The sequence below is a fragment of the Micropterus dolomieu genome, linkage group LG23 (genome assembly GCF_021292245.1).
Source record: "Micropterus dolomieu isolate WLL.071019.BEF.003 ecotype Adirondacks linkage group LG23, ASM2129224v1, whole genome shotgun sequence".
Lineage (NCBI taxonomy): Eukaryota > Metazoa > Chordata > Actinopteri > Centrarchiformes > Centrarchidae > Micropterus > Micropterus dolomieu.
Genome location: NC_060172.1, coordinates 7,724,611 through 7,750,026, shown reverse-complemented (window position 1 = coordinate 7,750,026; position 25,416 = coordinate 7,724,611). Strand labels below are relative to the sequence as shown.

At 40.5% G+C, this 25,416-nt stretch overlaps 1 protein-coding gene across 2 annotated transcripts in view; it reads right to left on the bottom strand.

Moving 5' to 3' along the window:
• si:dkeyp-23e4.3 (rho GTPase-activating protein 7) overlaps positions 1-18,598 on the bottom strand; it is a 40,582-nt gene extending 21,984 nt beyond the window's left edge. For both annotated transcript variants that reach the window (XM_046040387.1, XM_046040388.1), the window contains exons 1-7: positions 18,453-18,598; positions 5,871-5,942; positions 5,697-5,778; positions 4,572-4,635; positions 2,855-3,477; positions 2,591-2,774; positions 1,205-1,606 (exon numbers count right to left, since the gene is read on the bottom strand). In XM_046040387.1, coding sequence (XP_045896343.1) covers positions 1,205-1,606; positions 2,591-2,774; positions 2,855-3,477; positions 4,572-4,635; positions 5,697-5,778; positions 5,871-5,942; positions 18,453-18,465 — 1,440 coding nt within the window. In that variant the 5' untranslated portion in view covers positions 18,466-18,598. The remainder of the gene's footprint in view (positions 1-1,204; positions 1,607-2,590; positions 2,775-2,854; positions 3,478-4,571; positions 4,636-5,696; positions 5,779-5,870; positions 5,943-18,452) is intronic.
• Between the last annotated feature and the right edge of the window lie 6,818 nt (positions 18,599-25,416).

Here is a 25,416-nt window from a genome sequence, read left to right as displayed (position 1 = left end):
CCAGAGAGAGAGAGAGAGAGAGAGAGAGAGGGATGAGCTCCAGAGAGAGAGAGAGAGAGAGAGAGAGAGGGATGAGCTCCAGAGAGAGAGAGAGAGAGAGAGAGAGAGAGGAGAGAGAGAGAGAGAGAGAGAGAGAGAGAGAGGGAGAGATTCCTGCCTTAGTTTTGTACTATGTGTGAAACAGTATTTGATTGGTGAAGCACTCTGTAAAGACTTTGCTAAAGGGAACAGATGGCAGAATTTTACACCCTTGTTACACAAAATAATCATAATATATTGTACATGTTGAGCCTTAACAATGACTCAACAGTTACTTCACCGAGTAATAATTTTCTCTTTATTACTTTCGGACCTGTTCTGTTATTTTGAAAATCGCAGCCGGGGAGAACAACAAATATAACTGCAGTATAACTGTGCCCTTGAACCCACTCATGCCATATAGTGACAGCGAGGGGTCCATCATCCTGAACAGACGCACTTTAACCTAACAATTTAATCAATTTGTTCCCTTATAGGAAATATCACACACACACATACTGGGACGACTACCCTCATTGTCCACATCTTCTTTGATCGTTTGCTTCAAAACATGGAGGATGAAACTACAAGTGAATGAGTGGCATCACAAAACAGAGTTTTCTAAAAGCCTTTGTACAGAAGTAAAAAAAAAAAAAAAAGCAAACAACAATGTAATTTATGCTATTAGCGGTGCTATTCCACTGTTTAAGACTGTGATATATTATCTCTTCTTTAATTAGGGAGTGTGTGACTTTTTCAATATTATTAACTACAGACCAAGAGCCTATTAATATTGTAATTTATTTGTTAGTATTAAATATAATTAGTAAACGGTGTTCTGTCGAGGTGCTTCAAAACAGCATGTATGACATGTCATCTAAAAGGCAAAAATGTTTACACCTACCGGTTCCTAAAGGGTGAATTTGAAAGAGGGCGGAAAAGAAGACAATAATTCTGTCTTTTGCCCAGATAATGATGAAAACTTTGACACAGTCTCTCCTCAAATATATTTATGGTGTTGTACTTGGAAGTTCAATCTTTGCCTAATTTCATACCTTCTGCGTAAAGTGGGAGGGACTGTTGGATTATAAAAAACCACTACACTTAGTCTGAAGCAAAGTGAAATTTTAGAAAATGTATGCCAAGCAGCCTTATCCTCCCCTAGAGTAACAGTCCTTTGACCCACCTCTGACTCCTCACCCATCCGTTCTGCATCGCTGCCACTCCCACCACTGCCGCCTTCACTTTCAGACAGCTGTTGGTCGTCTGGCACGTTATCGTAGACACTCAGCCGATGATCCAGCAAAGCGAGCGGGCTGGGGACTCCGATGTCACCGGAGGATGAAGACAAGGGGTCCTGGTCACCAGTGGCCAGAGATGAAGTGCCATGGCGGCGACTGTGTCGCCCCCTGTAACCGTGGAAGCTCCCGGTCCTCCAGTTGACGGAGGTGTCATCGATGATGGGGGACAGGATGGTTTGTTTGTGTGCCAGGGATTTGGGGAAGGTCCCGGGTTTGTGTCCACGGGGGATCTGGAAGACCAGACTCTCGTGGCTGCTGCTGTTGTTGTTGATCTGGTTCCTGTAGTCCTGAGGACGGGAACAGATGGATGACGAAAGGTTTAAAGGAAAGGAAAAGGAAAGTTCAAACTAAAGTAATCGGAGAGGGGAAACCACAAGCTGTACCCAATACTGCATAAACCACTCAAGTGTCAGAAGAATGGGTTCAAGGAAAGAAGCATTTTCTATTCAATGTAGTGAGAAGAAAAAAAAATGTCCCTGTGGATAAATGAAGGGCTGCAGCCACAGTGGCCTTGAATGCCTTTGTAAGACATCTCTTTCTGTTCTAACCCTTTCAGAAAACCCTGGTTGATGTGTTTAGCAATGAAGACTTAAAATTTTGTCGGACAACAAACATCCCATCAGTTTGGTTGTAACAAAACTTGAATCGGATTTTCTCCAGATTATCTAAACCGCTTTATTTGGAGGTGAAAATGAAAGTCAGCAAAGCCGAAATGTCAAAAATAATCCCTCATTGCACAAGAAAGCTGTGAGTGCACACAAATAGGGAAAGTATGGCAAAAAGCTTCAGCATGAAGTTTGTCTATAATCAGTGACGAATGTTAAGATTGTTGAAAGAGAAAACGAAGGCGAACTGGGCTTTGTTTTGTCTGATCGTCCCTTCATACTTGTTTTAAGTGATGTGACAGTGTTCCCAGATCTCAGTAAAGCAACATGGTGAGCACAATTTTAATGTCACCGATGGACAAAACTATAACCAACAAATCCTGCTGACTTTGGTGAGCCCCCAACTTTACCTCTAGCGCCACTATTTATGCTTTAGGCGAACTGTCTCAACAACATTGGACGGACTGCCTTGAGGATGAATTGTAATAACTTTGGTGATCCTCTGACATTTCATCTGGCACCAAGTCAAAATTTTGATTTTGGCGAAATATGGCAAGACCTCATGTTTGTAGATCTTCTTCTTCTATCCTTCAAGTACCCATTTTAACCGTGAATCAGGTTATTGGGACGTGCTAAACCCCTTTTTCCTCGAGCTCTTGGACTGACCTCCGTTCCTGTGTGGACCCCAACACTACTGTTGGAGCGTTTGCAGTTACTCCTGACCCGGGTGACCGGGCTGGGCGTGCTGACAGTGCTGCTGCTCTCTGAGTGGCTGTTACTGCTGCTGCTGCTGATGGTGTGAGAAGACGAGGGTGAGGAAGACGCACGGCTGCTGGGTCGACCCTGCAGACTGGAGACATTCAGGAAGATGAAACTCAACAGTTGTGCTGTGTGTTGTGGCTCTGAAAGATCGCAATCCACAATCCTCACCTTGACAGGCAGTGCAGCCTCTCTATCCTCTCCTCCTCCTGGATAAGAACCGGCCCGCTGATGATGTGGCGAGCTCGACTCCTGCTGTTACCGCCTCCGCTGTGAGGAGACAGGAGGCTAGTTGTTCCCCTCAGCCTTAGTTTCTCCATCTTCTTGAGCAAACTGGTTCCCTTCTTCATGGGCGGTTTGTCTGGGAAGCAGCCTTCAGCTTCCAGAATCATGGATGACCCTGCACCACTTCCAACGGGGGAAGGGGGTCCACTGAACGAGGTGTCCAGGGATGACATCTTGTTCGAGGAGGAGCATCGGGAGGAGCTCCTGCTGGTCTCTTGGTCGTCTATGGTGCTGGCAGTAGCAGTGGCGGAGGTGGCTGTGCAGGTAGTTATGTCTCTGTGACTCCGGTGTCCGTGGCCTTCACTCTCAGTGCTGCTGGAGCTGTGGATGGAGCATTCATCATGGCGGTCATTGACATCACACCGAGACACCTCCCGGGGGCCGGTAGGGCTTTCAGACATGCAAAGAATGTCCACTGTGGAGTCGAGGCGCCGCCATCGTCGCGTCCGCCTGTCGTAGGTCCAGTTGGCACTGATGGCACAGAAGTCTTCTTCATCACAGTCGTCTCCCTGGAAGAAGGAGGACAGTTCAGACACAGAGACAAGAGCACACAAAAATCTGCATGGCAGACAAACACTCAAACAGAATACGCACTGACACTAATACATGCAGAGGAGAGAGTACTGTAGGCATGGACAGCAATCTGCAAACACAATACATACACTCAAAACAAACAGAGAGGCCTGGAATGTACACATTAAATTTATACAAACATCATTATACATTCACACAAACAAAATCATAGAAACATTACACACAGCAGAAAATGTACACAGTACAGTACGTGGGATAACTTTGTAAAATGTTGCTGTTGTATGACTTAAACAGACATTTCCCCGATTATACACATCAAGGATCTGGATCAACTTTAGACCCTTAAGGTCATGATAATAAGGGAATTCCAATAATCCATCCTAAAAGTAGCAAATTTGTGGACTAGTTTTTCTGTATCATTTTGAGACAGGGTGTGCCTGGTTTTTGCAATGTTACGTAGGTGAAAAAAGGCAGTCTTTGTACAATAACTTCAGTTTTGGCATGTCATACAGGTTTTTACATCCTAAAAGCATGATTGAAGTTTAGCTAATTGATTGGTTTCATCTGATTGATAGGTGTAAGTGGTTATCATTTGCTTAACATTTACGTTTATGGAGTGTTTCCTAATACTATCGCCTAAAAGAAGCATACATTAGGTGAAAAGGATTGGTCCAAGCACATTATAGCAGGAATATCTTCAAACTTTTGCATAATACAAAAGTTATTAGACCATTTAGACATGTGATCAAATCACAATTACACATGACATAACATTATTATAAAGGTGTAAAACTGAAGGCAGTGAGGATCCAGGTATCTAAACCAAAATTTAAGCATTCAGTCTTTATAACTTCAGCTTCTGTTTCCTTCTCTCTTTCTTTCCTGGACACCTCCTGGACTTTACTTTCTCCTAGACAGAAAAATTGTTGACGAGGAGGACTGCTCAAGTCAAAATCAAGTGATGCTTAATGAGGAGATTTCATGGTGTGACATCCCCCTTGGCTTCGGCTGCTGCGATATGAGAGTCCTGCTGTGTTTGAGTTTCTCGGTGTAAGCTCTGAACACTCACCCGGCGTTTTGATCTTCGCGGCTCCAGCCTCATTTCCACGCATTTGTTCAAAGTACTTAATCTCCTGAAAGAAGAAGACGACAGGAAAGTGGATGGTTGTTAGACCGGCAGTGTCATTTAATAATAATCTTCACGTATATACTGCTACACTGTATACTGTACTGTATGTATGGTGTATGCTTTGCCAAGAATTTCTGCAAACATTTTTGTTCTGTTTACATTATTTTTCAAAATGCAATAGTCACAATCTGGAAAAAGATTTTTTACTTGCAGCCTGTTTAATACCCAGACCAGCAGGATAAATCTGCATGTTGCACTTGCATGTAATCACCACCGTGGTGCCCTTGAACAAGGCACCTAACCTCCAACTGCTCTAGTGGAGCTTCTTATTGGCCACAGATCAGACTGTGCTTGTAGTAAAAGATCGTGGAGCAAAATGTACCTGCAAAATAATATTAATGCCCCGTGAATCTACCTCGGTTGAGTTAAGTTAAAGTGACACTCGGCAGAAAATCAGCATCTTGTAACTGGAGTTGTCAGAAACTCCACTTGTTTAGAATTTTATCTGCACTGAAACAAGACTGAACAGGACTATTATTGTGCTGTGGATGTCTGTGAAGGTTAAAATCAAGGGCAACTGGACTTAGTTGCAGATGCACAAAGACGTTTCAACCCTCGCCTGAGAGACTAAAGCTGGGCATAAGCTGTATGATTTGAGGCTGTTTTTCCACTAATTTTAGCTTTGTCATGCATTGTTTGTCGTGCAGCTTATGGGGAGAGAGGGGACCAATCACTGGTTTGATGAATTTCTGACTTGTTAGAAATTTTAGTTTGCCGTTGTCAGGCTGTCGCACCGTTGAAGCACGGCCACAAGCTGATTCCACACGATCGGTGCCTTTTTTTTCTTACAGCGCCTATGCAAAGAGATATAATCCAGTACAACAGTAGTACAAACTACGGCCTCAGAAATACAGTAAGCACAGAGTTTCATTAACACTTTGATCTGACTCAAAAACTGAACACTGTATTTAAAGACTGCGTGGTTGTATGCAATTACATTAAATTGTGAAAGCTGCTCAGGGTATTATGTCCACACCTCCTGTATAGCATCTGGAAGTGTACTACCTGCAGAGTGAATCAAGGGCATCCTTATCCAGGAAGTTGTGATCCTGCTTTGCCCACTCGATGTCAACGGGGAACCTGCAGTCTGACATACAAAAAAGACAATGAAACAATAAGACAGCGTTTGGATTTAGTCTGTATCATCTTGGCTCTGGCACAGAACAGCCTCATATTTACCTCTGAATAACTGCACATACTGAGGGAAGCCAGCCGCTTGCAGCCAATCACAGGCCTCCTTGGCTTCAATCTCTGCAAACAGCGAGAAGGAAAACAGCATTTGATTCAATTACAATCATTTCATGCTCAGCCCGCTTTAAGAGGGCAAATATTTGCACTTAATTAGTCGTCTGTTTATGAAGTTTAATTACATTTGCATTTGGGTAAAAAAAAAACACACTGGGGGAGAAAAACTGGAAGCACATCCAGGCTATTAATTATCTGTGACTCTTGGAGGAGGCCATTTTGACTACTACTAATTGGCAGAGTGCGGGGATGGGAGAGAAGGAAAAGAGATGTTTTTCATGTGTTCCTCCTCTTCATCTTCTAACCATCTGCCTTGCTTTAACATGAGGTTGTTGCCATCGATGGGCAGTTCAACACGACCGTGAAACACATGAAAAAAATATTTCTGTAAAACAAGTTTCATGGACATAAAATGAACATTAAAGAGCTTTGGGAATCGTCGTGCCAAAGCTGAGACATAAACCCAGATTTCACTAATGAACACTATTCAGAAAGGAAGACAGTATCCAGTATTTATCTACTGCTTTTCTTTCTTTCTTTAAGTTCTTAATATTTGAAGTAGAACTTATTTTGCAAGAAATCACCATATATCCTCCTGTGTGCTTATTTGGTCAAAATTAAAACTGAAAAAAGAAGATAATTAGATTGTATATATTTTTCTGCTGCGATGTGCTATATTAGCGTTCTCCAGGGGACTGACAACGTTAACCAGCTGGAGGGTCGACATTGTTAGATCTTGCTTTTTGCTGTTTGTCCCATCTGTGATTTAAGCACTCTGTACATTACGCCATGAGTCTACCTGGACTCCACATGTTAGTTACTCTGTGTCTTGATTCAGACCCTGGAGAAACGTACTTCATGCTCAGGTTTCTGGACTACCAGTCACTGTGATTTCACAGTAGTTGTGGTGTGCCGTCACCACAACTGGACCCATTAAAAGAGAGACAGCTAACGCATGCAGGAGCTGTCGGAGACACAGCAGGTGTGGAAATAACATGAGTTGAAAGTAACCCTCAAATGTCAGTCAAATGCTGCCATAGGAAACAGACACATTTGTTTATTTCAGGACGACTTTAACATTTCTTTTTTTTATTATTACAGCCTGTCAATTCAATCAACTCTTAAATTGTAGTTGTGCCTTTATTTTAAACTAAAAGCTTCTTTCCTCCATAGAAGTACATAAAAACCTTTTAAAAAGCATTTGTATCTCTGATACCGGCTCTTGTGTGACTTTGTATCTTGGTACTAGTTGTCGCAGCCTTTAAAACGTCAGGGACAAAACTCCTCTGTACTCCTTTTCATTAAAGCAGCTGCAGCTAAACACATTGAAAGGAACACATTTCATACACTCAGTATGATGCTTGACATAATAATGCTCCAGCCTACACTTATGATGAGCACACACAAGATTACATGCCTCGATCAACACTTCAAGACAAGATTAAAGATATGTGCACTGGAATACCTGTGCTCACACAACCAATTAACCTCCACTGCAGTCAAGTGTTTTGTGCAGAGATTCTGATTTCAGGTATTAGAAAAGACTGAGTGGAAAAGAAAACTACAATAAAACATTCTCACTTGAAGCATACAAATGTTTTCTTGATCCAGGATGTGTATAATAAGGAGCCACAGAAACCATTTTCTCAGTCTGGTTGCACAGCTCAGCAGAAGATTAGGATTTTCTGAGAGGTCTCAAAATATTTGTGCACCACAACTCTCCCTGAAATGTTAAACCTGCTCCCTCTCCATGCATAAGAGGCCTGTCGCGGTTAGAATACTGCCAAGGGCATTTCTTGTTTTCATACTCAGACAGCATGAAATATGGCCGACATTAGTCTCCACTAAAGAACAACAACAGCAGTTTGCCCATGACTGATCGGTTCTTCAAACACTTCTTGTCTGGTGGTTGTGCTTTTTACTGCCTACTTATTCACTTCAGCCGAGACGAACGAAAGGCACCTAATTCACATCTTATTTTGTGTGACTTTTCAAAAGTTTGCCTAAAATTCACTTGACAGCAGGATGGAATTTTGGCTTATAATATGTGGTCTGGCCATTTCCCCAGAAGCCCCTGGGGTCAGGAGGGCAGCGCAATGCAAAGCAGATGGCCCAGATATGTAAACACTGGTGGGAAATTCAGCGGACATGGCAATCATCAAAATGACAAAAAAAAAAAGACAGCAGTGTATTGACTAAAATTGAGGAAAAGGCAAAGAAATTAAAGACTGAACGGTAAAATACAGAGGAATTATCATAAGTATGTTTGTCCTGACCTTTCAAATGTCTTGTTGGTTAAACATCTGAGTGCAGAGCCCATTTTCTAGCGTCACGATGGAGTGGCATTTGAGATAGAAAAGGGATCAAGTGTGCTTGCTGAGTGGCGGTCTCACATGTCCGCGAGAGGATCTGTAAATCCAGGGATATGTGGATCTTCCAGAGTTAAAGCCCTGAACTTAGCGAAGCACCCACACCACTTTTTCACTGCTGACATCACTCACTGTTCCGATCCGTTACGAAAACTGTAAAATACAGCCTGTCATTTTGCAACCTCAAGGGTCACAAGTTAAAAGCTCTTGTCATTTAAACCAGTTTCCCACTTTAAATAGGTCTAATATTCTCCTTTAAGGCAGCTGTGTCTCAGAGCTTAGAGAAGGAGTTTCTGTAGCAATCCTAAAGCCAGCAGGAAAAATCTTAGTTGGGAAAGGGAATAATGATAATATTATTATTATTATTATTATTATTATTATTATTATTATCTTGGAGTTGTTCATCACTCCAGTGCATGGATAGAAATGGACTGGAGTTGCACTGTAGGTAGAACACAGATATGAATATTAAGTCAAAAGAATGTGAAGCAAAAGAGTCAGTCAAACCTGGATTAAAAACAAAAGTTTGTTTTCTTTGATTCCTTTCATGCTACAAGGTGTTTGGATGTTAAAGCTGCACTAGGCATCTTTGCAACTTGAACGTCCCAAAAGGCAGAAAGATCCATGAAAAAAGTTCAACATCAAAAAGCAGAAATCCTGGAAGCCAAGACAGGCAAACTGCACGCAAGGTGTTCGTGTTTACCAACTATTTAGCCAACTATAACCCTTTATACCAAAGAGGTGAGAGGAGAGGAAACAGATCCAATATTGTGAGTCCAGTTTTCTCTACAAGATGTAAATTGTGAAAACTATGTCACAAATATGTTGTTTGATTTTTAAAACATGCTAAATAATTTCAGCTAAAATAGCTGGGGACTGTTTAATACAGAAATAAAGGGTTATTATAGCATTTGTGTGGGATGTTTAGGAACAAGGAAGGAGTAGTTGGCTTTGCTAACATTTTTCATAGCATTTGCCTCACATTATTATAAAAAATCTTGAGTTAAACACCTGTAAAAGAAAACGGCAAATCTGGGTCAGAGTAAGTCTTAATGGTTTCTTAAATTATTTGTTTTCTTGTCTCAGTTAATTAAACACAGTCTTTGTTTCTTCAGGTAATTAACTTGACTTTATAAATAATTATAACTGTAATAATGCCCTTTTGAGATGTCTCAGACAGCAGTGGACTAGAAATCTTCTCAGTTGTGTGTTTTCTTCCTAAATCAGGACACGTTGTTTAGTTGTCCACAAAATGTGTTGTGTGCAACTGTGCATTCAAAATTGACTACTGTTCTCTGCAACAGTATGCTCAGTTTCTGCAAACTGTCCGTGGGCTAACGCAGCCTAAGTCATCAGTGATTGATTATTGAACTGGGAGCTAGGTTTCTGGTGACATCATTTCCGTGAGACGGGGACAAACAAAAAGGTGCAATGAACATGTACGTTTTCTACATTCAGAGAAACAAGAAGGTATGTAGAAGAAAGTAAGTCAGTCACAGGCTTAAGAATGAACCTGATACATGTCTGAATTAAGAGTCCAGTGAGGAACAAACACCTGTCAGAAACAACAATAAACTACATAATCTGCCTGTATGTTTGGCCACCAACTTCAACAGCCACATTCAGGGGCCCCTCTCTACTCTGTGATGGTATCTATGGGGCTCCCGTTTCATTATGACCGCAGCAGGGAATGGCCTCTTCCTTTTCCAAATGACTCGGCCTCTGAGGAAGTTGTGATTTGGTCCCTCTGGGCTCTGATAAGAGATTTGGATGTGTGATTAGGAGGCCTCCGCCCTGCTAGCGCCAGGAAACTAGACAGCGTGTGTCTGGATGTTGAGGGGAACTGTGGATGGAGGGGTTACGTGCTCGGTGGACCGTTTGTGTTTGGGTGTTTATGCTCGCCTGGAGGGGACACCAAAGCTTTGACCTGGAGTAACTAACTACTGCTCACCAGAAATTAGGGCAATTTAGAGTTTAGAGTTTTTCAGTCAGGGCAATTATTACAAATTACTTCAAGAGAAAAAGACAGCCACATATGTAAAATTCAAATGTAACAATCAACATGGATTTGAATTCCCGTGTGTTTTCTGATAGCAGTGGAATAGAAAGTCTAATTTCCAACATTATCTTCAACAGTCATTACCTGACTTCCAGTTCAGGAACATCACTGGTTGAAAATCACATGGCCACATATGTTGTGAATACTTTTAGCTGAGGTGACGGCACACAGGCAGGTCAGGATACTGAGGTAGAAAATCTGAATTAATCCTTCATCTTTCCTATAATATTCATACTTGAACCACAAAAGAATGCAGAACTTGCACTAAAACTGATAAAATTATTATTATCAGAGATTATTTTAAAAGGTAAACCTATATTTATATGACGTTTTACTCTGGCAAACAGACAAGGCTGCAGCCCCAAAAGATCCACGCTAACGCTTTGGACAGAGCCAGGCTAGCACTTTGCCCCTGTTTCCAGACTTTATGATAAGCTAATATAGCCGTCTGCTGGCTGAAGATTCATATTTACTGCAGAGACATGAGAGGGGTATCAATCTACTTGTCTGACTCTCATCTCTAATAAGCATATTTGCCAAAATGTCAAACTACTCCCTTAAGTAAAAGTAACTGAGAGGCAAGGCAACTCGTGGCACACTGTATGCTGCAGTCTCCTCATGCAGCTGCAGGACTGTGTCTAAATAAATCCGCAAACCAAAATTCAGCTTCCTCCTCTCGTCCCGAACCCTTAGCCATATTTCTGAGCAGCCCCATTCCTTCAAAGTCCAAAATGGAACTGAGGTCTGAGGGCTTTCACACCACTTTTAAAAACCAGAGGGGATCGATCATTCCAAGCAGTGGCACCTAGGCTGTGGAATGCATTGCCTCCCTTTCTACACTGTGTGGATTCTGTCGATTCTTTTAAAAAGCAATTGAAGACTCTGCTATTCAAGCAGGCTTTTAGTTAGACGAGGTTTTTTTATTTTAATGGTTGTTTGTTCTACGTTTTCCATTTGTTTTTAAATTTTCTTATGCATTGTATTTTACTTTGTTTTGCATTTTATTGTGAAGCACTTTGCAATTTTTTATCTGTGAAAGGTGCTAGACAAATAAACTTTATTTACTCACTTACTTTCACACCTCACTAAGCACCTGTGTAGCTTATGGCGGGGATAAAGTGCACTCACTGCTCTGCTTGCAGTTCAGGGAGATGCCAGAGTGTCTCACAGGGTTTGAGAGGTGCGGTTGACGATCAGAGGTATGTCAGCTGTCAAAACAGTGAATGATGTTACCATCTTCCTATTTGCTCTTTCTCTGAAGGTTTTCCCCTGTCAGTCCACTCAGCTCAGCAAGGGGAAGTTTAAAATGTCGACGGTCACGAAGGGCCAGAGGGGCGAACATTTTCTGATGAACCAGGAATCAAAAAATAAATCTGCCCCAGCCTCCAAGATAATGACATGTTTTAAAGCTGAAAACAAAACTAACTTCCACTTTGTCTTGCTCAAAATTGTCATATGTTGAAAAAAAAGCAATCACAAAATTCCCCTTCTGTCTAGGCAATCTTAGTGATGCATCCCCTGAGTTATATCCAGTAATAAACCTGCTGGCACAACATCATTTATATTGATTATCTAAAGGAAACAGGGTTTGGAGATTTTCTTAAAGTAAAAAAAAACTAAGGAAAAGTCAGCCACTGTATAAATGATCTCACGGTATTAACTTGAATCTGAACAAACCAGCTCAAAAGCACAGAAGGAATAATAATTACTAATTAATGAAGGAAACGTCTTTATACGTCCAGCAGCCATACCAATCTAAACCCTGCTACTGCTGAATGAACTAAGCTAAGCAGGTTTGGATTTGCCCAATACCTGGATGGGAGACCTCCTGGGAAAACTAAGTTGCTGCTGGAAGAGGTGTTGGTGGGCCAGTAGGGGGCAGTCTTCCCTCTGGTCCTAATAATAAGACCCCAGTGCGGTGATGAGGACACTGTGCTGTAAGAGATGCCGTACTTTGGATGAGACGTTAAACCGAGGTCCTGACTCATTGTGGTCATTAAAGATCCCATGGCACTTGTGGCAAAGAGTAGGGTTCCGGTATCGTGGCAAAATTCCCAACCTGGCTTTCACCATCTAATCATCCCCCATAGTAATTGGCTCAATGTTTCTCTGCTTCAAGCTGATGTGAGTTGAGTGTTCTGGTGCTAAATGGCTGCCGTGCATCACCCAAGTGGGTGCTACACATTGGTGGTGGTTGAGGTGAGTGCCCCCCCCCCCACTTCACTGTGAAGCGCTTTGAGTTTCAATGATAAAGCACTATATAAATGTAAAAATGTAATGCATTACTATTATTATTATTATGCTGCACATCATAACTGGAAACCGCAGATACAACACACACAACTTTGATTTGCTTAATAGGTGGTCTGAGCAGACGGAATCATAAGTAAACATAATCCTGGAGGGTGCGTTTGTCTCCACAGTTTGCGCATATGTGTCTCTGTCTCACTCCCATACAGAAGCCTACTTTAGCATTTGCCTATACTGCAGTGCCTACGCCAGCAGCCAGCTCTGGCTGGATACCGCTTGTTGCCAGTTAAACCTAGTAGCCAGCCACAGTTCTGCTATAAAAAATCCCCTCCAGCCCCCAAAACATTGTCAATTTAAAGGACACATCTGTATAACTGTCACTTTCACTTGTCACTTTAGACAAGGTCAGTTTTTACCATTTGTATTGTTAATTTATAAACTATTAAAATTTGACATTCGTAAAACTGGAAGAGCAACTTTCGTTGGAATGAGTGGGCATGATCTTGGAGTCAAGTTCTCTAATACTTCCAAGACATGTTATGAGAATTGGATGCCGGACAAGCCAGGCTATGCAAAACCAGGAGACTTTGTTGGGCAATTTCAGATGTGACCTATTATTAAACTTACATAAACCCCTTATAAATAATCCAAGAGGAAAAGTAATCACATTATCAATAACAACAAGTGTAATGCAGCAAAGAAAAAACATCTCACACTTGTCAAAAGAGAACTAAAACTTATTAACCTCCTGGCTGGCATGTTTCTCAGCCATTACAATAGGTTGCATTAATTTCAGGAAGTTAGCTGACCCTCCTATCCACAGCAACCTTCAGTGATTACAGCAACAGCACAAGAATTATCTATATAAAGTATAAACTGTTTAGACAAGCAATGGCAGCAGGAGAACACAGTTCAAATCCTTTAAATCCAAACAGCAGACAAAATATAGACAAGATGCTGGGGCGGCAGTAGCTCAGTCCGTAAGGACTTGGCCCCTGGAAGCCCAAGTGGAAGCCCCCTCGCTCTGGCATCTCTCCATGTGTTGTTGCTATGGGTCCTGTTTGTGCATGTGTGTATTTCAGACCTGTGTAAATTTCCCCTTGTGGGATTAATAAAGTCTACCTTCTTCTTCATAAGATTTTATGATGTTTTGTTCATTACTGGCTTATTCAGGACACCCTCTTGTACCTATTAAGTGTAACAGTGAAGGTGATTTGTTCTTGTATTTACTGGAAGATACCATGAACACAGAGTCATTGTTTTTCTTTCACTGTTAATAATAATAATAATAATAATAATAATAATTGTTTTCGCAAAGGCTTGAACTGATCTTCAGTTTGTAATGATCGACCGAATGGTCTGTTGGGTCAAAGAGGTTAAAGCCTTTGATTTGATTTGGCAATTACTGTGCGATTAGAGACAATTTACTCCCACAAATTGTAATGACTCATTATACCTGTTTACAGGAATAGATCTCAGGAAGAAGCTATAGCAAAGCACTTTAGCTCTAACCATGGCACCTTGTCCACAATTTTTTCTATAAAATGTGCCAGAACTATGTTGAAGGGGAAGTTTTTAAGACCTTAACTTAACTTCAGTTGCACATTTAGAGTTTTGTTTTCCAAAGATCTGAAGAGGTTTTGGAGTGTGCTAAGTTCTCTCTGTACACAATAAAATGCCACGAGCTAATATTGCCATTTCAGCTTTACAGACAAACACAGAAGAAGTCAAACTTGCGTAAGCCTAGCATCAACCAGGGAAAAGGAATGTAAACAGACATTCACTTGTTCCAACAACAAGAAATGCACTCTAGAAATTAGTTTCATGCTAAAAGTTGTCTCTCAAATATGACATCTGAGAGATCCAATCGCACAAATTAGACTTAAAAAGATGTAAATGTAGTTGGTTGACCTCAAATGACCCTGGCAGCCCAGGATAAACCAGGAACAGTCATTCAGTGACAGAAATTCCACAGTTAATCTGGAGAAAGTCATAATGGCCACTATGACGGTGATCCTGATGCCTGCCTACTGTCACTATGAAGTAAAGAGGGGAACAAATATTTCACTTAATACAGGCAATGGATTCAGAGAGCTACACCTGCTGTTGAGCTTGAGCGTCCGAGTCAGGTTACATTCTTCCAACTCAAAGAGATGAAGTGAAACAGTATGGACTGGAAGCGTCACTTTCACCTGGGAAGTTAAGTTCAGTGACAGATTGTCAGGATCATGTGCTGTAAATCAAATCTAAGGGGTCACAGGATGAGTAACAGGATAGGAAAGTAAAAAAGAAAATTCTGCTGTACCAAGTAATTTTCCATTTCAGTATTATTTTATTAGAATTTTAATATAATGTATTATGATTTCAGACTTTTCATGAGGTCACACACACACACACACACACAGTGTATGACTTACTCATACTCAGGTAGCATTAGTTCATACGTAGGTACATAATAACAGTATAATCATTCCTGCATGCTGTTGCCCTCTGTTGCTAACAACACTGTCTGTCCTGAGCCTTTGTGCCAGTGGAAGGATGGCTTTAACAGAGTTCAGATAAACACTCTCAGGTTACCGTGAAGCAAATTGGAGGGACTACAGAAGTATTTCGTAGAAACAGATATGACAAGGCCCACTACCGTGTCGCTGGGCAGGAACCCAGCTGTCACCAAGCCAAGCCAAACTAAACCACATGGAGAGGAGATTTTTTTTATTAAAAATGTTTTTCTTTAATCTTGAAGCACTTCACCTGTTGTGTTCTCCATCCAACCTTTGCTTTCAGCTTGCCAATGGCTACTGAGAACTAAATCTGCCAAGAAGTTGTTTTACCTGCAATACTAAATAATATGAACTTTTTTTGTCTTCAGTTCTGCTTTGTGCACCGATTCATCCTGCCCCCAAACAATTTTGTGAAACGAGATAACTAACAGCGCCTGGTTTGGCGAGGCTTGATCATGTTGAATCTTGAATGTCTTTATTGGCTTTATTGCATGTAACATACAACAAGAGATTTCTTGCCTCACGTGAAGGAAAAACTATTCGGATTAGTCATTTGCTTGAATGTAGGGATTGTCTGTTGGAAACAGCCAAAATGACTCTCCAGGCAATTGGGCTAGCCTTTTACTATCATTTTACTCAGGCTGGACTGAGAAGTCATATAAATCCTGAGACATCAAAATGTTCCTAAGCTTGGTATTGTGTAGGGTGGCGATGTTACAATAGATAATACACAGGTTTTTGGTATAGGGTTCAATTCCCCACTGCGACACAACCACCAATGTCAAGACATTTAACCCCTATTTGCTCCAGATGTATAGCAAATGGATAAAAGTCAGCTAACTTAATAAATGTGAATGTAAATGAGGACAATTTGCTTGACGCTCACTGGCCGTTGAATCCAACTATGGCAGCAATGCTGAGAATGTCAAATTTCCACTATATTATCCAACTAAACCAATTTCAGAATTGATCTCCGCAATAAATGTGGCTATGCATTTGCAGAATCAGGTTTCGCTCTACATCTACACATTTACAACTACCTAGTTGGCATGAATCAAATCATTTCATTCAGTTCAGTTCAAAGATTTGTAGTTAATTAAATTCTAATGCTCATCAGAGAAATTATTCACCAGATAGCAAAGAGTTTCATTTCCTATAGATAGTCGACATTATCTTAATTGGCTAAACATAAGAAGCCTGCTACCTGGACGTCTAGTACATTGTCAAGTACAAGTCTGTGGAATGGTGTACTCTCAATCCAGGTTTGATTCGTGCAGATTCTGTTGTTTGGTTTCAGCCAACATAGTTTGTTTTTATGCAGCCACGACTGCGTCCTCATCCAAACCTTAAAACTCTCGCTGTAACCCTGATCTAAACAAATGAGAAACTCTTGCTCTTTCGACAAATATGTTATTTATCAGATATTAATTACTCTCAATCCAGGTTTGATTCGTGCAGATTCTGTTGTTTGGTTTCAGCCAACATTTCTCACCTCTTCAATGAATCTAAAACTTTAATTTGTCCTGTAGGTATTTGATGATTTGATAGTTCATGAGTACATTTAGGTAGAATTAATTGTCTAATATCAGAAGCTCATTATTGGTTGGGGCAAAACAAACACCTGCATGGCGCCTCGATGAGTCTGGGGTTTGTTCAACTTATTTACTAATATTTAGTAATAAAATCTATTGTTATTATGCTATTTCTGGGCATGTTTAGCCTGCAAAGATGTGATAAAATGTAGATAAAAAGTGACATCACACTGAGATATTTCCAGCAGCTACACAGTAGTTTGCTCACACAAAAACATTTTCATCTATCATAAACATTACATTGAGGTGGTGTCAGAATCAAAGATCAAAGTTTTCTTTTCAAAACTTCCATAGCACGCTGATGTTCACCAGTCAAACTAAAAGGAATCCACTGTACAAGAAGAACAGCGGCCCCATTGTCACAAGAAACAGAAGAAAGAAAGTAAAGGGAGTGAAAGTGTCCCTTTATGTTGTTTCTTGCTGTTATTAAGCAATGCAACAAGTACCAGCTCTGTGTAAGGCATTCTGGACCGTGTAGGAACTAAAATGGAAGTAAAAAAGGCAGGTTGTTGGTAATAGTGCACAAACTGGTACACTATGAGACGTTTTATCTCAATAAAACCCAAGAATCCCAGAATGTCATTTAACAACATTGTTCAGAAGGTAGTAAGTCTCAGAAATTTTACTGCGTGATAATATCAATCTATCCATCCATCCATCTCAGTCCACACAGTATGTATATAGCAATGATATTTTCCCATTTATACTTCCAAAACATATTTATGTCAGTGTGCAATTATCTCTTTGAGTATATCTTGTGCTATGTACATAATATATCATGGATCTAAGTCAGAGGTTTAGTTGTGTCTACTGTGTATTGTTGAACGGTAAAATAAAAACATTGTAAAAAAGAAAAAGGTTTTGAACACTGGTTGGTGTCTGAAGTTGAAGCCATAGCATTCTTAGTAGAATTTAAAGATTATTAAAGCTTTCCTTTTCATAACCTCCTTCACACATTCACTGGCGCACAACAACATGGTGAGGGAGTTACAGATTAGTTCACATGTTAGGAGGTCAATGCTTTTGTGAAAAATATAACCAAAACCACAGAATAATGGTAAACCTTTGTGAATATTTAACAAATGATTTTCATACAGGAGTGCATTACTACAGAGCCAGATGCAAGTTTTTATACCCACATTCATATTACAAAGTTTGAATATTTATACTTCTTTCTTTGGCAGGTTCTCTCCCAGGAGATCACATTTTAAAGTAACCCACACAAATTCAGAGTGATTCCTACGCTCTTCCTGCCAGAGAAAAAGCTTCAAAACTGCGCTCGTGATGCTTTCAGGCCCACGGCCTTCAAACAACAAAGAACCCTCAGTCGATCCTGGAGAGCTTCAAATTCCTCTTTCTGCCTCATGAATCACTCCATTACACTTTGTTTAAAACTACTGATACATATTTAGACAAACATCTGTTGAAAGCTAGAGGCCCAGTATCACTGAAGCCTTTTATGTACCTTATAATTTGAAGTCTTCAGTTAATTCAGCAAACTACCAGAAGAGACTTTTATAAGTGGCCCGGGAGCTATATTCTGTCTAATCAAGGCTCAATCAGGTCCTCATTAAATACCACTCGTTTAGCTAATTAACCAATCATCTCCTTAATGAATGTCATCAAGCACCAATTGTCAGTTGTCATCAAAAAGAAAACAGGCAGAACAGAGAGGCCAAGATTCTCATTACCTCCCTGTCTGTCGTATAACACAACATACGAGCTGTAGCTGAACACATACTCACTTGTGATCAACATGCTTCTGAGGACTGAAGTCTTGGATGGAGGGAACTTTAGCAAACACCCATGTTACCCTTGAGAACTGTAGTAGAATCGGACACAGAGCGATCTAAAGAGTTTAATCCAAAGGGGAAAGTCAGTATATCCAGTGTTGTTGATGGAGCAGTAGTCCAAATGTATGGGTCATGTTGGGCATAATGTTAATGAAGGCATTGTTGAAGATTTCCCCTACCACTCCCCTTCCTCTGGCCCGGACTGGACCATCTGAACACCAGAGGGGAGGGGGTGCATCCTAAAAATAACCCAAGGGGAAACACTTCAGACACATGAGCGCCTGCCTGAGGAGACTGAAAATTGCTTTGAATTTCTGTGACTGTACGAGATCTGGAAGAAGTCATGGATAGATTAGTCAAATCCGGGAGATAAAACCTGTAAAAGTTGAATGTTGTTGACCCTCCCTGGAAGAAAATGATCCCATCCCAGATTGAGCTGGCTGCCCACTTGGTACAGGAGTGACCACAGATTTCCAGCAGGCAGGAGTCGGCTTTGAGGCCGATTTATTTAAAATAGGCCATTCATGGAGTCAGAAGTTCCACTTTCATTATTCTCCTCCGCTCGAGCCCTGCATCACAGATGATGAAATTACAAAGAATAAGAGGCGAGGAAATTTACAAGATTTTCTCCTTTTTCAGATTCAGTACTTTTCACCAGCTCCAATCTCTGACCTTCTCATAGCAGTTTGGTGGCGGGCTTTAAGGAAGAGCCACTTCAGAGGAAATGAAAGACAGATATCCAATGGGCGATTTACTCAACACAAGGAGGATAAAGTCCTTGCTGTGCCCTAATAGTCTGTAGTTCTTCAAGGTTTCATCTTGGCTCAGTCCAAGGTATACCATTAGCGTTAATGGCCTTCCATTTAATGCGTAGGTGTTTGATTATGGGATTTTAAATGTGAATAACTCCCTCAGAGGAGAGGAGAACGGTCGGCATCATTCGCTACATTAATTCACAAGTGGAGGAGGCGAAAGTTGGAGTATGTAAACAACTAATGGACTTTTTCACAGTCTGCCGAGAGTCACAGAACAAGAGGAGAACGAGTGCAGAGAGAGAAACAACTTGTCTTCTCTTTGGCAACATTTATGATTTAAGATTTCAGTATTATATATATTCAGATTTAAGTATTTACTAAGTTCCACTGCCATTAATTATGGTGATGTAACAGTTTTGCTAGTGTCAGTCACCAATCAAATTTCCCTAATTCTAACTGATTAATTATAAAATGTGTTTGTGTATGTATGTGTGAACGACCTAACTTCCCATCCCAACAGCTGCAGCAGCTGTCCTGAACAGACCGGGCAGAAGGTTCCCCCTCAATCAGTTCTATGGCCTGCTTTGTATTTACCCCTGATATTTTACAACATCTGGGATTTATGGAAACATTTGGGACATTTGGGATGCAGACCTCGCCAGCAGATCCCACTCTGATGAGGGACAGAAAAATGTAGGGGTGTTTAGACTGACAGCATTAGTTATTTGTTAATGTCCTGTAGCAAAGCAGAAAGTAGTGTCATACCGATTTCCTGATTGATCCCGCTCTCCACCCACATACCACCACCCCCAAATACCTCTAATTACCATGCGATATCCTGTCTGTTTAATCCATACAAAAACCAAAGTGTAAAAAAGGTAAATCTGACATGTTATGGGTGGTTATATGCCAGCTGTTTGCTGCCTGCTGCAGCAAGGAATACCTGTAGACACTACTCAGGGCTGAAAAAATGTACAATAGAAATAAGATACTAAAGCACATTGCTCTTTGTAGTAAAACTGCAAAAAACATTGTCATGCAATACCTACAGAGGTTTACATTGTAATTTTTTTTTTTTACCACCATTACTATGTTTAATTATAATTATTATTTTATATACAGTACATGTTTTCACCTCACTATGTCCCCTGTTACGTCTGGAACAAATGTTTGCCCTTGATTATTGCAGCTTTAATGTGAAACTCCATGCCCTCTCTGTGCTTCTACAAGTAGCTGAAGACATTATAAAAGTTTTTGAAAGAACTTTACAGCCATTAAATAACTCACCACCAAGGACATTTGTTTTCTAGCCTATTTTATGGAACTTTGATTTATTTATGTTTTTATTCACTTGCAAGCAGTTAAACTTTCATCCCAAAGTCACACGGGGCAAGGGCCTTCAGTCTCTGGAGCTGACAAGATTTTGACTTTAGAAATCAGGATTAAAGCAGAGCTCAGGGCCTGACCTCTGGCTCTGCTAACAAAAAGACTCTCTCTGCAGTGTGTAAAGGGCACACAAGACTGCGTTTCCTTTTCCCAAGCAAGAGCCTCACGGGCGTCAGAGGAGGAAGAATCCAACAATACTCCCAGCGGATGGGAGTTTCTATCTGTGTGAATGTGTGTGCCTAGTGTTTGTGTGACATGCGTATGAGTGTGTGTCCTTTGCATGTGTGTGTTGGTGTTTGACGGAGGCAGCTCCGGTATGTGAGGACGCTTGTGTTTACTCTCACAAGCGTAGCCTCGCTGCAATTTCACTGCTGCTTGCGTGCGTGCTCCGGGGTGTGTACGTGTTTGATTTTACTTTGTGTGCTTGTGAATATATGTGTGTGTGTGTGTGTGTGTGTGTGTATGTTGTGTGTGAGTCAGTGTAGTTTAATCTGAATCCAGCCTCGGAGGCTTTGAGGCTGGTATTTCCGATGCAGCAGGACAGGAAGCGGTCTGCTCTCTTGAACTGTGTCCTTCCCTCTGAACACTGCAGCACAAACTCTGTATATCAACTCTACGTCGTGGGCCTGAAATGTGAGCCCAAGTCAATATTTAACTGTCAAAAATAGTAAAAAAATGATTATATATATATATATATATAAATATTTGACTAATCATGAATAAAAAGTCATTTATCAAGCAAGAATAACAAACATTTTCTGGTTCCAGCTTCTCAAATGTGAGGATTTGCTGCATTTCTGTGTTTTATTTAATTGTAAACTCAATAACTTTTTGGACCGTTGGTCTACGAGGAATCCGTATTGAAAAATAACCAAGAGTTAAATCATTAGTTAGCCGCCCTGTTTTGTGAACATGTCCTCTGCTTGCAGTCTTGTTGCTACAGTACTAGTTATTTGCCCATATATCATGATAGAAACTGTAAATTTTAGGACTTACAAAGTAGTAATGTAGCTCAATATTTAACCAAACGTAACATCCGTCAACCAGCAATAAACTTTTTAATAAATTGGTTCACGGTTTCACTTTCACGTTAGTAAAACAGGCTGACAAACAAGAAGACCAAGCTATGCAACAGCTCTGTGAGGCTTTACTTGACTGAGCATCTTAGCATGCTGGTGTTTTATTAAGTATGTTAAGTTTAGTGTGTGTATTGCAGTCTGGACCGCAGCGGTGGACCGACCGACAGACAGGCACTGCCATCCTTACAGCCACACCACTAAAAACAGGTGCATGAACGAGCAACAGAGATAACCAACCAGCAAAATCCTAAAGGATCAGAATCTTCAGAACCGGACAAAATACTGACTTTTTAAATTTTGTTCTTAACATATTTAACTTTTTTTTTGTAAACGGAGGACCATCTAGCATCCAGGCAAACCAGTTAAACAGGGATGGAAGACGTACTTGAGTATTTTACTTAAATGGGCATGTGTTTTTTTCCCCATTGTTGAAGTTTGTTTGGAACCTGCCAAAATCATTATAAAAGGTGACTTTTACCAATGTTTTCTTAAAAAATATAGCATTGGTTATTTAAAAAAAAATACATAATAATAATATCTGGTGTCTCTCAGAAGCAAATGAGGAAGTGGTGTGATGTTATCTCAGTGCAAAACCTCTTAGGGGGGAGGTTGATGTGGGTGGTTGGGGGAACGATCATATTCAGATGGTTCACATCCCAGTCAGTGTTCTTCTCTTCCATAAACTCAAAGAAGTAGTATTTGTTGTCTAAACTTAACTAAACCTTAATCATAGCATGGCATAGATGAAAAGATGGTCAGTAATCATTCTTAGGAAGGCACCGACAGTCTTTCTATTTGTTTAGGTCTGAGGACACAGTGGGTGTGGATTGAAAAACAAGCGATATCTGTAAAAAATATTGTTTTTTAGCAATCCCACCTATAAGTCTATTTCAGACAGTCACCACCAGATTTCTTTAAAACGATGAAAATAGAACTAGATGTTTTTGTTTCTTAAGCTGGGTCTTTCAGCGAAGCAGGGTGACTCCCTTAGTCATGAATTTTGCGCCTGCCAGCATGAAACACGTCTGCGCTACGGTTTTGAATCAGAATGATGGTATTTTCTTCCCATAAAAAAGTATATGTGACTTAATTTACACATCATAGCAAATCCCCTTCTGTCTCTGTCTGTAATTCAAGTAACCGTGTGAATGTTACAGCCGTCATTCCTGCTAAAAAAACATAACCGCCACAGATTCCTCACAGGAATAAATGGCTTGATTGAATGCTTAAATCCTGGTTTCTTTTTTGTGGAAGTAAGCATTTATTGCTGTTTGGCTTCGCAGGGGCGGATCCTGACTCAGACCCATGGTCTTCACAATCAATTAAATGGGAATCTGATTAGAGCTACTCTTTATTAGCACTTAGGAATGATCTGAGGGTGTGAAGTAATGGGCCGTCCATACACAGATCATTTGGTAAAGGCCTTCATGAGAAGAACACCCCCTAAAAACAATGGCTCGACACTCTGGCAGCTACACAGCAGACTTTTTGGGGCCCTCATTTCCTTGTCAGTTTGGTTCTGTGCTTGCGAAATGATCAATATCTGGATTCAGAGGAATCTGTGGATTTGAGGGGAATAAGATGTATTTTTTTTATCCTGACAGTTTTATTTTAGCCGTTTGTCACTGCAAGAAATATCTTTCAGTTTTGTATTACAAAATAGTGCCATGCTTTCCTGTGATACAAAACCCAACATACAAAAACATGTTGTTTATTTAAATTCACAATACCCAAAAAGGAAAGTATATACTTCCTTCTTCTATGTACAGCTGTAAAACAAACAGCTACGTGGAGTGGAGTTCAGATATTCATTTGTTTTGTATGGGGGGTAAGTGATTCAACAAGGAGCCATGAATTTAATAACAAGGTGAACCTTAAACACAGAAATGGAAGCAGTTTAAGGTAGAAACAGTTCATCTGTATAGGGCGAAAAAAGATTTTGTTGCTGGTGTCAGTAAACTTTATAATGGAATGAAGGGTCAAGCCATGCAAGTTAATTAACTTAAATTGTTAAATGGAGAGGTTACGTACTCCTCTCCATCAGCAGATGTGCAGCTGCTTACCATTTTGTTAGAGATCCAGGCTGCTGTTACAGCATATTTTCTCTTTGTTTCTTGATTACACGAGTGCCACTTTCACCAAAACACTACAGACATCATATCATCTTTATTTACTTTTTGTAAAAACATTTTAAGAAATACCAATGGATCATTTCAGGTTCCCCCAAAAACAATCACAAGCACATCATAAAGCTCAACTGGCTGATGTTTTTCAATCAAATGACTCCCTGTATTGTGAAAAAGACGTCTGCTGAGCAGCAGTGTGGCGCTCCGTGCAGCTTTCATTCACTTTCATTGTGTGTTCAACAGGGAAAGAGGGCTCCAGTGGGATGACCTTGGTGCTTTGCTATATTTATTATTTACTGTAAATCACATTGAGCTGCATGTCTTGCATGAATGTGCTAAACAAATAAAGTTAATTATTTGTTTCTACTATCTTTAAATGGTTCAACAATTGAAAGATCTCTGGTTAAGTGCGCCGCTAGTTGGAGAAACAACCAAGCTAATAAGAGAGGTTTGTAGGCAGTAGAGTTAAAAATGTCATCTTCCAACATAGCTGGCTATATCCACGAAAAGTAAGTAAGTAAGTCAAGTTTATTTATATAGTACCTTTCACAGATATAAATTGCAAAGTGCTTCACAATAAAATGCGATACAATAGAACAAAGTGAAATACATGGAAACAAGGATGGTACAAGGAAAACATAAATAAGAGTCTTCAATTGCTTTTTAAAAGAATCGACAGAATTCACACAAAGTGGAAAGGGAGGCAGAGAATCCCAGAGCCTAGGTGCCACTGCTTTTATTGATTACTCCCCTCTGGTCTTAAAATGACTGTGGGGAACAGCCTCTGACCTGATGACCTCAGACTATGGGTGGGAGTATGAGGCTGAATCAAGTCAAAGATGCAGGGAGGAATTTGCCTGTGCAGGGCTCTAAAAGTAAGGACCAGAATTTTCAATTGAATTCTAAAATGAACCTGTAACCAGCGGAGGGATGCTAAAACAGGTCTTTTGTTAATGTGAGTTAAAAGCCTTGATGCAGAGTTCTGAACAGCCTGGAGACGGTAAAGCTCCTCACTCAAACAAGTAAAAAGACTGTTACAGTAATCTAAATAAGCATGAATGATCCACTCCAGTTCAGCCTTTGAAACGTGTTCTTAGTTTGGATATATTCCTCAGTTGGAAGTAGCAGTTTCTAACTAATTGTTCAGAGTGGTACTCCAAGGCCAACGCTAAATCAAAAACAAAACCTTAGCCTCTGAGGCTCGGCTGGACAGAAGAGTCACGATGTTCTTCTTCTCCTTGTATAATTCCGGCAGTGTAGACACCGTCACTACATTAAATGCATCCGTAGAAGAAGAAGGGAAAAATGATAATAATAATAATAATAATAATAATATACAGTCTCTGAGTAGTCCTCTCGTTTATTAGATGTAAGAAGAGAAGTGACATTTGGACAAATGAAGGAGCACACATCTTATTTAGCACGAGAGCCGACAGCCTGGGGATTTTTATACCATGAAGCCAGACCGGGACAGATATAAACAGCTAATGCAGAAATCACGGATATAATCTGTGTGGATTTTCCCAGATGGAAGGCTATAATGTGGGACAGATGTTTTCAAAGCGGAGCT